Genomic DNA, 12,601 nt, shown 5'->3' on the forward strand with positions numbered 1-12,601 from the left:
GCTGATTTCAGTGTGGCCTCCTGGTCTAGCGGCACCTGCTAGTAGCCCTTGGTTAGGTCCAGGGTGGTGAGATAGCGAGCTCCCCCCAGCTTGTCCAGGAGCTCGTCGGGCCTTGGCATTGGGTAGGCGTCAGACACCGTGATGGCATTGAGCTTCCGGTAGTCCACGCAGAACCGGATCGACCCGTCCTTCTTGGGAACCAGCACCACGGGAGAGGCCCAGGGGCTGGAGGATGGCTGGATCACCCCAAGGGCCAACATGTCCTGGACCTCTCCAGGTCCTGGGCTGTTTTCCCTGTGACCCTGAATGGGGAGCAGCGCACCGGGGGGTGAGTGCCCGTCTGCACCCGGTGGACAGCCAGGCTGGTGAGACCAGGCTTGTCGGAGAACAGCTGCTGGTGGGAGCGCAGCACCTCCCGGATCTCGGCCTTCTGGGCCGGGGTGAGCTGGTCCGAGAGGGAAATTGACTCCAGCGAAGAGTCCTCTCCGGTCCCAGGGAACAGGCCCACCAGGGGATCCTCCCCCTGCTCCTCCCAGGGCTTACACTCGACCAGCACCAAGTTCTCCCTGTCCCAGTACGGCTTCATCATGTTAACATGATATACCCGCTGGCCGCGCGTCCGGCCCGTCAGCTCCACCACGTAGTTCACCTCATTCAGCTGCTTAACCACCTTGAAGGGGCCGTCCCAGGCGGCTTGCAGCTTGTTCTTCCGCACGGGGATCAGGACCATCACCTGGTCCCCGGTAGCGTAGGCGCGGGCCCGTACATTGCGGTCGTACCAGACCTTCTGCTTCCTCTGGGCCCTGCTCAGGTTCTCTCTGGCCAGGCCCATGAGCTCGGCAAGTCTTTCCCGGAATGTCAGGACGTATTCCACGACCGGCTCACCCTCCGGGGAGACCTTCCCCTCCCACTCGTCTTTCAATAAGTCCAGGGGGCCCCTCACTCGCCTCCCATATAACAGCTCGAACGGCGAGAACCCCGTGGACTCCTGGGGCACTTCCCTGTACGCAAACAGCAGGTGGGGTAGGTACTTGTCCCAGTCCTGCGGGTGTTTGTGCATAAAGGTCCGTAGCATCTGCTTCAGAGTCCCATTGAACCTCTCCACCAACCCGTTGGTCTGGGGGTGATACGCCGAGGCCCAGGTGTGTTGCACCCCACTCTTCTCCCACAAGCACCGGAGCAGGGCCGACATGAAGTTGGATCCCTGGTCCATGAGAACCTCCTGGGGAAACCCCACCCTGCTGAAAATGGTCAGCAGTGCGTCTGCCACCGTGTCTGCCTCGATGGAGGGCAGGGCCACGGCCTCGGGGTAGCGGGTGGCGAAGTCCACCACCACTAGGATGTATTTCTTCCCTGTCCGGGTCGCTCTGTTGAAGGGCCCCACAATATCCATCGCCACCTTCTGGAAAGGCTCCTCTATGATGGGCAGGGGTCTCAATGCAGCTTTCTTCCTGTCTTGGGCCTTCCCCACTCGTTGGCAGGAGTCGCAGGACCGGCAGTACCGCTGGACAGCTGCAAACATCCCCGGCCAGTAGAAGTTTTGGAGCAGCCTCAGCCGCGTGCGCCGGATCCCCTGGTGTCCCGAGAACGGGATGTCATGGGCCAGGTGTAGCAGCTTGCGGCGATACCTTTGGGGAACCACCAGCTGCCGCTGGAGCCCCCACTTGCCTACCGTCCCGGGGGAAAGCCATTCCCGGTACAGAAATCCCCTCTCCCACCGGAACTTCTCCTGGCAATCTCCTCCTAGGGGTTGAGCGGCACCCAGGTCAGCCCGGTCCCTCAGGGCCTGCAAGGAGGGATCCGCTCGCACCTCCGCCTGGAATTCAGCGGCTGGGGCTGGGACAGGGCCATGGTTCCCCCCACTGCCTAGGTCCAACTGTAGGTCTGCTGGGACGGGGCCTTGGGCCCCCTGTTGGGGAACCTCCTCGAGTTCCGGGCCGCAAGCCCCTCGCTTGCTCTGGCTACGGGTGGTGACCAGCGTCCTGTGGGGTCCGTCTGGCCACTCCTCTAGGTCACTCCCCATTAGCACGTCGGTGGGCAAGTGCGGGTGCACCCCCACTTCCTTGGGGCCCTCCTTGGCCTCCCATTTCAGATGCACCCTGGCTACGGGTACCTTAAAGGGGGTGCCGCCTATGCCCCTCAGTGTCAGCTGAGTGTCGGGTAGCATACGGTCTGGGGCCAATATGTCGGGCCGGGCCAGTGTCACCTCCGCCCCCGTTTTCCAGAAACCCGTAACCTTCCTACCATCCACCTCCAGGGGTACGAGGCAGTCCCTCCGTAGGGGCCGCCCCGCCCCCACCCGGTGCACGGATAAATTTGTCTCCCGAGGGTCAGACCTCCCAGGGGAGGTGCACTGAGCATCCTTCCGCCCTCCCCGAGCGGAGGTTTGCCAGCCAGCCCCTGCCTTTGGGGCAGCCTGCCCTTCCTCCCGCCCCAGCCAGTTAACCCTGGAATGTCCCAGGTCATGGGACCTGTTCTTGCGCCTGGTGCATTGAGCCCTCTTGTGGCCTCGTTGCCCACAGCGATGGCAAGTTAGGTTCTGTGGGCCCATTCGGGTCGGCTCTGCCCGGGCCCTGGCTGGTTTTCTGGGGTATCGATGACTGGTCCTGGTCCCTGGGGCTCGCCTCGGAGGTGTCTCTCTCCGTTGCTCCGCCGAGAACCGGTCTCTGCGCGATTCTCTTTCTCTCCGGGACTCCCGTTCACCCCCGGACCGGCTCTCCATGAACTCATCCGCCAGTCTCCCGGCCTCCTGGGGGTTCTCTGGTCTCCGGTCCTTGAGCCACAGCCTCAGTTTGGGTGGGCACGCTTCATAGAACTGCTCCATTATGACCAGCTTGCGCAGCTCCTCTGCAGTCTGGGCTCCGACTCCAGACACCCACTTGCGGCAGTATTGCGCCAGGCGGGAGGCCAGGTCCACATAGGTCTCCCGTGGCCCTTTCTGTACCCCCCGGAACTTCTTCCTGTACATCTCGGGGGTCAGCCCGAACTTGTGCAGCAGGGCCTCCTTGACTCTGTTGTAATCCCCTGGCTGTAGGTCCTCCAGCTGACTGAGCACTCCGGCCGCCTCCTGGTTCAGTGCGGGGACGAGCTCCTGTAGCCAGTCAGCTGGGGGGACCTGTTGCAGCCCACAGGCCCTCTCAAAGGAGCTGAGGAACCCGTCTATGTCGCCCACGTCCTTCAATTGGGCCACCGTGAGCCTCTCCAAGTGCCTGGCAGCCCCGGGACCCTGGGGCCCATCCACTCTTGGCGCAGCTGGGGCCCCGCAGGTTCTCCGCTCTGCCATGGCCAGCTCATGCTGTCGCTGCCTCGATCTTGGCGTTCCTTCTCTCGGTCTTGGCGCTTCTGCTCTCGGTCCTGTACTTCCAATTCCTTCATCCGCAGCTGGATCTCCAGCCGCCGCAGCTCCGCTGGGCTGGCCCCTGCCCTAGATGGGCTACGGCTTGCAGGCCTCCCGGGAGACGCTGTCTCATCTCTCCGTTGGGTTCCAGCGCTCCTCCCCCTCTCTGAGCCTGACACACTCTCGGGGGGGGGTCTGGCTGCTTCCCCTGGGGACAAGATCCTGGCCCTGTGGCTGGTCATTATCTTCCAGCTGGGCAATCAGCTGGGCCTTGGTTGCTTTCCGCACAGGCAAGCCCCTCTCTCTGCACAGCCCCACCAGCTCTGCCTTCAAGAGTTGGGCGTAGGCCATCTGCCTGCTGGTCCCCTTGGTGCAGACTCACCAGTCTAGTGCTGCAGCGCCCCATGATTCCAGGGAACCGCTTCGCTCTGCCTCAAGCATGCCTGGCTCCAGGGCTCTTGCTTCTACGGCGCCTTGTTGCTTGCCGCTGGGAGCTTCATCCACGGGGTGCAGTGGATCCCACTTCTGACACCAGTGTGATGGCGCGTTGGGGGTTCCCCGTCTCCTGCACCCCGAAATGGCACAAACAGACTGCACCAGCCAGTGGAATTGAGGGTGGTTTATTGCTCCTCCAGCACAGCGCAGCACAGATGTAATCTGGTTACAGGAACTGGGGCTAAGAGGCCTCAGTGCCCCCCCTTGAGATAGGGGAGTCCCAGCCCCCTCCCCAGCTCCTTGTTCCCTGCCTTCCAGACAGGAACTACCTAACCCTCTTCCAGCCCTGCCCCCCAGCCAGGGCAGCATTCCACCTTCCTTTGTTCCTCTCCATGGGGGGTGTCTGGCCACTGGTTCAACAAGTTTGGCATTACCTCTGCCTAGTGAGGCTTTCCCTGCTGGGTCTTGCTCCAGACAGCAGGGGTCACCACAGCCCAGCAAGTACCCCCACTACGTCACACGGGTGCCAGCCAGGGAAAGCAGAGCAGGTGGGGGTGGGGCTGAGGCGAAGATGTTCAATGTCGGTTCACGGAGCAGTCAATGGACTCGTGAATTCTCACCAGCTATTCAACAATTCCACAGTCCCGGGGGCGGGGCCGGTGTGACGTCACAAACAGCTGCCATCACACTTGGCTCCCCATAGCCATTTCTGACACACACACGGGCCAGTCACATTTGGCTTCTAACCGTTTTAGCTGCGCAGTTCTGCAAGCACAGAGGGGAAGCCGATTGTGATAGATGGAGGTTCGCTACGACACATTTGGCTGCCTGGACCATCCCCTCCACCTCTGGTTCAGAGAGTTTCACCCTGGCCCCCTATACCCACCTTCAACTCCAGGTCCAGGGCAGGGTTTCCTCTAAGACTTTCCATCCAGAAGTGGAGTGGGCCAGGACTTCTGCCCGAAGACTGGAGCCACAGGCGACCCACGTGGCGGCTGCTCCCCCGTTCCCAGGGCTGGCTGCCTGGCAGGCGGCTGCCTGAGCCGGGACTGCGGTACAGCTGCTTCTGGGGCAGAGCTCCCTGCAACCCTCTTCCCCCTCCCCCTCTGCCCTCCGAGCCCCGTGCCAGCTCCCCCACCTTTGCTTCCCCACATGTTGTTGGCTCCCAGGCTCCCACTCCCTGCAAATGCTGGGGGCTGCAGCAGCTCCCCTCTGCCAAAGGCAGGGACTCTCAGGCCAGCTCTGGGGGGAGAAGCCTAGGACAGACCTGGCCCTGCACACAGCCTGCCCCAGGAGTGGCACTCCCTGGGGGAAGGAGGGGCCAAGTCTCACCTACTCACGAGGGGGTGGGGTGCTGCCTGGGACAAGGCCCTGGGTCCTAACAAGGTGGGGGGGGGGGGGAGGGAGAACCACTCTGGCGTCTCTACGGTGGGAGACACTCTTTGGGAGCAGTGCCACTGGTGGGTGCCCCGCCCCCTCCCTACGCTGCCACACCCCAATACCACAGCCCTTAGCCCGGGAAATACCACGACTCCCTTGGGGCTATGGGGCCGCGGGAGCTGACGGGTAATGCAGTCCGGAAGACGCTACAGCTCCTGTGGCGTGATGGGAGCCATAGTGACCTGTGGAAAGACTACATCTCCCAGCATGCACTGTTTCCCTTCTCTACCCGCCCAGGGTGGGATTTCTTGGCAGACCAGCTCCCTGTGACCTTAGGGCCTGCCACAGAGGCAGGGCACCACCCCGCCCAAGCAAGGAGCAGAGCAGCGCCTTGTCAGAGCGGTTCCAGCCTCCATCACCACGGTCTCTGGTGTCCCTCCTCTGCCTCGCGCACCACCGGAGTTGGTGGGCTACGCTGGCTGCGCTGCTGCAGGAAACCCCAACTCCAGAGCCAGCCCCAGCCAGGTGCCCCGAGTCTGAACCCGTCCCGTCCGGTCCTGTGTTTCCCTCTGCCTCCCACTGGCAGACCCGGCGCCAGCTGAGTGTTTGCCGAAGCCAATCGACTCCAGGCCCTGTTCCCCGGGGGCACCCAATTGGACACGTACCTGGGCACCTTCCGGTCACGGTTCCCAGTCAGTTGCTGTCAGGCCGTGGACCGAGCAAACGTCTCTTCCGGTCCGTGGGACTGAACGCGCGTGGCGCCGGCAAGACGCGAGGCCGCTCCTTCTTGCTCCACGTCGGACACAAAAGGAGCAGCTACCGCGCGGCAGTTAGAGCCTCGTGCTGAAACGCGCTGCAGCAGTTCATCCCAGTTGCATGCTCCAGATGGGAGGGGAGGGGTGTCGCTCCCCAGGAGCTACCGCTGCCAGGGCACCGTCGGATTGGAACACGTCAGACGCACATGCCCGTGCAACAGCCACACACCCCGCCAAATGCTCACACGCAGGGATGCGTGTACACACGCACAAACGCGAATTAACAGATTAACACGCCTGACAGCCCACTCGTGCTTGCACGAACACTCATGTGTATACTCAGGCCCTCGCTCAGACGCACACACACGCATCCGCACAATGTGCCTGCACGCAGCCATGCTCGCATACATGCAAATGGACACTTGCACACGCACACACCCAGGGACGCACACACTTGCACTCATACTTTCTTGCGCACGCATGCACACCAAGTAACAGTCGCCTAGAAGGACTCAGCAATAATATCAAACTCAAAAGCCAAAGATTAGATCAATTAGGAGAGAACTATTCCCACGAGGCCCTAATCCATGTCTGGGGCTCCTCCATGTCTGGGGCTCCATGCTGGGAGACCAAGTCTTTATTTCAATCCCAGTTTTGCCAACTCTCAGCATGCGTGACGCTAGGTCACTTGGCAGCCTACTCACTTCGTTTTCCGTATGATCCTAGACGCATTAAGTATCGCCAGCCAGGAGATGCGGCGGGCGGGCGGGGCGATTAATGACATTTTTAAAAATACAAAAATCGGAGTTCAGTTTCTGTTCTAGATAAATCTATGTATTAAACATATTACTTCATATGACTTGACATTGTGCCTCTCCATATAACCGTGTAACATAGTATTAGTTTTCTACAAGTTTTCTACAAAGGGTTCTAAGTGACGAGGTTATATGGATTCAGGTTCTAATACAGAGTATATAGTTAAAGAGGTAAAAATGTCTTTTGCTAGGAATAGAATAAGAACTTTCCCCCACGCTGTAATCAATTTAAATATCCCCCGCGGCATTTGCATGAACGTGGCTGCCGCTTTTTTCCGGCTCGGGGTTTTGCTGGAGAAAAGCGCCAGTCTAGATGGGATCTTGCGGAAAATAAACCCTTTTCCGGAAGATACCTTTGCTCTTCTTTCTTGAGCCCACTTGAAAGTAGGAATGACATATTGACGGCCTTGGGGATTAGAAGCAGGCACCTTCTTTGGAAAACACCCTCTCTGAACAGACAACCCCCACAAAGGGACCAACGGACACAGACCCAGAGTTTGAATCTGGGATATATTTGCATAAGAGGGAAGCCGCTATAAAAGTGAGTTGTCTTGCAGAGGACCCCGGGTTTCATCTTGTCACCATCGGAGCATCGATCCGGATCAGCAGAAGCCCGGCTCCACCGCTCCCCCATCTAACTCACCTGGCCAGTGAAGTTAAAGGGAGCAACTAGCTGGTAACAACAGCAAGACAGAGTGTGCTCTTGTGTGTGAGTGCCTGAGTGACATATATGCATATGATAAGTATGGATTATTCTGATAAATATATATATTTATGTGTGATCGATAAATGTGGCATGTTGCCTTATCCCTCTGAAAAAGATCCCGAGTACTTATTTTAAGAACAACACTGTGACTTTCGTAGCTCGTGTTTTCAAGTTCTTCCACCACGAGCCAGAGGGCCTTTTCTCAGGGACCCGTGCCACGCTCGCAAACGTCTGTGCGGCCCTCCCTCGATACTTACCTTGAGCCAACTGCCATTTGCTCTTCTTCCATAGATCGCTGTCTGGTTTCCATCTGCCGGCAGGGTCTCGGGGGGGTGGCTCCTTTCGGTCTCTGCCACCACGTGGCCAGCCTCTCATCTACCTCAAGTCTACAGGGACCGAAAGAGAGACAGAGAACGCTTAGGAGCTAGGCCACCCTAGATGTGTGGAAAGGACACACACATGCGTCACCTGGCTGCTGCTCACTGGAGCTCAGTGTTGCCTCTAACATTTCCCCTCCAGGAGCGGAGTGAGTTTTGTCTCGTGCTCCAAGATCGAGGTCACGTGCCCTTCTTCGGATGCCTGCCACCCACGCGAAGACATGTCTCGTCTGTGTTTTTAAAACGTTCTGGAAGAAAGAGTACTAACACAAGAGAGAATTAACAAGGTGCGTGACTGTAAATATTTGATATGAAGTCAAATAAAAGGAAAATTAATACTGCAACATTTTCAGTGGCCAACCTCCTCTCCTCTCCTCTCCCTTCCCCTCCCCCCTCCAGCTGGCCTAGATGATCTCTCCGGGTCCCATATGGTAAAACCCGCCCCGGGACCCTGTGCTGAGGTGACAAGTTCTTCACAAGATACTGGGTATATAAACTTTCCTCCTTTAACATACACATATCAATGTTGTCTCCTCAGGATTGTCTTGAAAAACTGTATGTTTGCAGACTCCAGCCACATGAGCTGATCTTAGCTCACATGACCACTAGATACAGGCTACGTCTACACTGGCATGATTTTCCGAAAATGCTTTTAACGGAAAAGTTTTCCGTTAAAAGCATTTTCGGAAAAGCGCGTCTAGATTGGCAGGACACTTTTCTGCAAAAGCCCTTTTTGCGGAAAAGCGTCCGTAGCCAATCTAGATGCGCTTTTCCGCAAAAAAGCCCCGATGGCCATTTTCGCCATCGGGGCTTTTTTGCGGAAAAGAAATCTCTGCTGTCTACACTGGCCCTTTTGCGCAGAAGTCTTTCGGAAAAAGACTTTTGCCCGAACGGGAGCAGCATAGTATTTCCGCCAAAGCACTGACAATCTTACATGAGATCGTCCGTGCTTTTGCGGAAATTCAAGCGGCCAGTGTAGACAGCTGGCAAGTTTTTCTGCGAAAGCAGATGATTTTGCGGAAAAACTTGCCAGTCTAGACACAGCCACAGTGTTTTGGTCATTCTTAGGAACTAAGATTCCTAATTTCCTTTTAGCAGCTATTCCCTAGTGTTCGATTGCGCTATAGTTGTCGTTCGATACAGAGGAGAGGAGGAACAAGATTAGCACACTTTCCTAGTTGAAAATCCAAGAAGAAGAAAGGGGAGAATTGCAAATCAGGACTCTCTGAAGGGGTCTGAAAGCTACTTTGGTCTGGGCAGGTACTCAGTTGTACCAAGGCAGACTTTTCTGTGGCTCGGTTGTCTAATGCCACACTAGAACAAGTCTACCACGCCGAACGAAAGAGCGGACAATTACATGAAAGGGAAAAAAGGTGGCCTGGCAGAGAATTTGCTTCCGGACAAAAACAAGAGACTGCGGTGGTTAAAGAAGAACGGGAGGCATACCTGTGCATAAACCAATTCACCAGAAACCTTCTGAACAACCAGTTCAGTCACATGTCCTTACAGGGACAAGCACCTTAATGACGGTAGCCCTGACATTTTATTTTGCAGACGATTCTACTTGTGGAAGGGCTGCTGGAGTGAAACTTGAGGCCCAAGCAGGAGGAAAGTTTGATTTTCTAGTACCAAATAGAAAAACAATAATAGAACAAAAAGGCTAAAAGATGCCTAAGGGCAGAGATAGGGTCCAGAATGACTTAGACAAATTGGAGGATTGGGCCACAAGAAATCTGATGAGGTTCAACAAGGACAAGTGTAGAGTCCTGCACTTGGGATGGAAGAATCCCAAGCATAGTTACAAGCTGGGGACCAACCGGTTAAGTAGTAGTTCTGCAGACAGGGACCTGGGGGTTACAGTGGATGAGAAGCTGGAGATGAGTCAACAGTGTGCCCTTGTAGCCAAGAAGGCTAATGGCATATTAGGTTGCATTAAGAGGAGCATTGCCAGTAGATCCAGAGATGTCATTATTCCCCTTTATTCGGCTTCGGTGAGGCCACATCTGGAGTACTGTGTCCAGTTCTGGGCCCCCCACTACAGAAGGGATGTGGACACATTGGAGAGGGTCCAGCAGAGGACAACCAAAATGATTAGGGGGCTGGAGCAATTGCTCTATGAAGAGGCTGAGGGATTTAGGTTTCTTTAGTCTGAAGAGGAGACCATGAGGGGGGATTTTATAGTAGCCTTCAACTTCCTTATAAGGACACAGGAACGCAAGGTAACCTGTTCTCCCAACTCTCGCTTTCAGACGGGGTGGGGAACCTTATTGGGGGGGCGGAAGGCACACACTAGTAGGGTTGCCAGATGGTTTCAGCAAAAAAAAAGCGCCAGGAAAATTTTTGTTGAGGAAAAAAAGCCAACCAAACAAAAAAAAACCCCACCAGGAACATTTTTGTTGAGCAAAATCCAGTTGTGACCCCTTTAATTAGTCAGCCAATCTCCCCGCCCCAGGCTTATTTCTGCTGGGCGCAGAGGAAAAGCAGAAAATACTGGACATTTTGTATGTCCGGTATTTTCTAAATTTATTTACCGGACAAAAAGTGCAAATACCGGGCTGTCTGGCTCAGTGCTAGACACCTGGCAACCCTACACACAAGTGTGAAGAAAAAAAAATCCCAAACCCCACCATCCGCATTAACACATGCCCCAACTGAGAAGGAGGAAGAGGCTTCCCACATTCCCCTCGCACAACGGAGCTTGTGAGGAGGGGGGGGGGCAGGCTAGCAGATTTTGTCTGCTCCAATCTGGAGGGGAGCTAGAGCATTAGTGTGGGAACCTTGAGTCTCGAGGGCCACACTCACGTGAGCTGGGGTATTAGGTTCCTCACCCCTGCTTTAAAAACAAAACCTCTTACTCTTAAAAATCGATCCCCGTATCTCTGGTTGGACCAGCTTCATGCAGGTCCTCGTGGATGGAAAACTGCAGCAAACTGTATGAACAGAAACAAACAGAAGCCCCAATAGCAGCTGGAGGTGGGGCGAGGCTGCCCCAGCAGGGACACAACGGGGCAGCCGCCCTCCACCAGATCAGGAAAACAACCGCGCCATTCCCCGTCCAGCAGGAAGGCGAGTGCCGCTGCAAGGCTCCGCAACGGAGGTGGGCGGCAGAGGGGTGTTTGTGCGCGGCCGCGCGCCTTCAGCGGCAACTCCCCTGGTGCCCCCTTCTCTAGTCCAGCCAGGCCTAAAATGCTCAGTGCTTAGAAGGCGGGTGGGGAACCTAAGGCCTGGGTGCTTGGGGCTCCTCCACCGTCGCCCCCTCCCCACGCCGTGGGGCTGGAGCGCACAAAGGGTATGTCTACACTACCCCGCTAGTTCGAACTAGCGGGGTAATGTATGCATACTGCACTTGCTAATGAAGCCCGGGATTTGAATTTCCCGGGCTTCATTAGCATAAGCGGGGAGCCGCCATTTTTAAATCCCCGCTGCTTCGAACCCCGTGCAGCGCGGCTATACGGGGCTCGAACTAGGTAGTTCGGAATAGGGTGCCTATTCCGAACTACCGTTACTCCTCGTGAAACGCACAAAGCGACTAGGCTGGGCCCTGCAGTGCTCTGGCGCCAGGGGGACGTTTCTCCGCTCAGCTGGGGGCCAGGCAGGGAGGCTTTTCTGTCGGTTGGTTTGTCTGTCACCTGTTTGCCCCCCAATTCTCAGCCACTCCCCCCCTCTCCCCACACGCCCCCACCCAGGACGCTCTCGGCCTCTGCAGGAGGCACAGCCGGGCACTGGGCAGCACTGCGGGCAGCCAGGGCCAGAGCATCCCCCCCCACAGCGCCCCCCGCCGAACTGCCCCCCCCCCGGGCACAGGGGGGATTCAGCGGGCACCCGGCCCCGCCCCCAGGCAGCGAGCAGCGCGGGGAGCAGGGCTCAGGCCGCCCCGCCCCCCCGCGTGCGGGACACGTTCTGTGCGTGCCCCGCCCGCGGGAACCACCCCTCGAGGGCGCGCGGCTCCCCGGCGGGGGGAGGGGGCACGTGACACTCCCGCGCCCCGGTGGCCCGCAGCCCCCCCTCCCCGAGACACCCACGTGACTGGAGCCCGGGTCAGCTCCCGCGCCCCAAAGGGGGGGCCACCTCCTCCAGGGGCCGCCCCGCCGATGTCCAGCCTGGGGCCCGGAGAGAAGCAGGCGGGGAAGGGGGGCTCCACGTCACTGCCAGCTCCTGCCCCGCCCCCCAGGCTCCGCCCCTCAGCGCCCCCCGCAGCGTTTTCCCGCCCGCCTCGTCAGCGCGAGCGTCCCGGGAGTTTCCCGCCCACCCAGCGCCGCCCGCGCCTGCGCTCTGCCGCGCCCTGGCCCCTCCCCCCTCCTAGTGCCAAGCACCCCCCCGGCCCCTCACCCCCTCCTGCCCCCCGAGTGCCAAGCACCCCCCGGCCCCTCACCCCCTCCTGCCACCCCAGTGCCAAGCACCCCCCGGCCCCTCACCCCCTCCTGCCCCCCCAGTGCCAAGCACCCCCCCGGCCCCTCCCCCCCTCCTGCCCCCCGAGTGCCAAGCACCCCCCGGCCCCTCACACCCTCCTGCCACCCCAGTGCCAAGCACCCCCCGGCCCCTCACCCCCTCCTGCCCCCCCAGTGCCAAGCACCCCCCCGGCCCCTCCCCCACTCCTGCCCCCCGAGTGCCAAGCACCCCCCGGCCCCTCACCCCCTCCTGCCACCCCAGTGCCAAGCACCCCCCGGCCCCTCACCCCCTCCTGCCCCCCCAGTGCCAAGCACCCCCCCGGCCCCTCCCCCCCTCCTGCCCCCCGAGTGCCAAGCACCCCCCGGCCCCTCACCCCCTCCTGCCACCCCAGTGCCAAGCACCCCCCG

The 12,601-nt window shown here is 58.6% G+C and overlaps 1 protein-coding gene across 9 annotated transcripts; it reads right to left on the reverse strand.

Moving 5' to 3' along the window:
* Positions 1–241: 241 nt before the first annotated feature.
* Positions 242–12,109, reverse strand: LOC142824215 (uncharacterized). 9 transcript variants are annotated; one of them, XM_075915942.1, is made up of 3 exons: positions 11,874–12,109; positions 10,661–10,735; positions 242–8,053 (listed from the first exon to the last, which is right to left on the reverse strand). In XM_075915942.1, exon 3 carries the CDS (start codon positions 3,281–3,283, stop codon positions 242–244), a length of 3,042 nt encoding a protein of 1,013 aa, XP_075772057.1. In that variant the 5' UTR covers positions 3,284–8,053; positions 10,661–10,735; positions 11,874–12,109. The 9 variants fall into 9 exon arrangements, with proteins under 9 accessions (XP_075772057.1, XP_075772053.1, XP_075772056.1 ...); XM_075915938.1 differs by having other exon boundaries at positions 242–8,068; XM_075915941.1 differs by having other exon boundaries at positions 11,828–12,109.
* Between the last annotated feature and the right edge of the window lie 492 nt (positions 12,110–12,601).

Source organism: Pelodiscus sinensis, unplaced genomic scaffold (genome assembly GCF_049634645.1).
Source record: "Pelodiscus sinensis isolate JC-2024 unplaced genomic scaffold, ASM4963464v1 ctg73, whole genome shotgun sequence".
Lineage (NCBI taxonomy): Eukaryota > Metazoa > Chordata > Testudines > Trionychidae > Pelodiscus > Pelodiscus sinensis.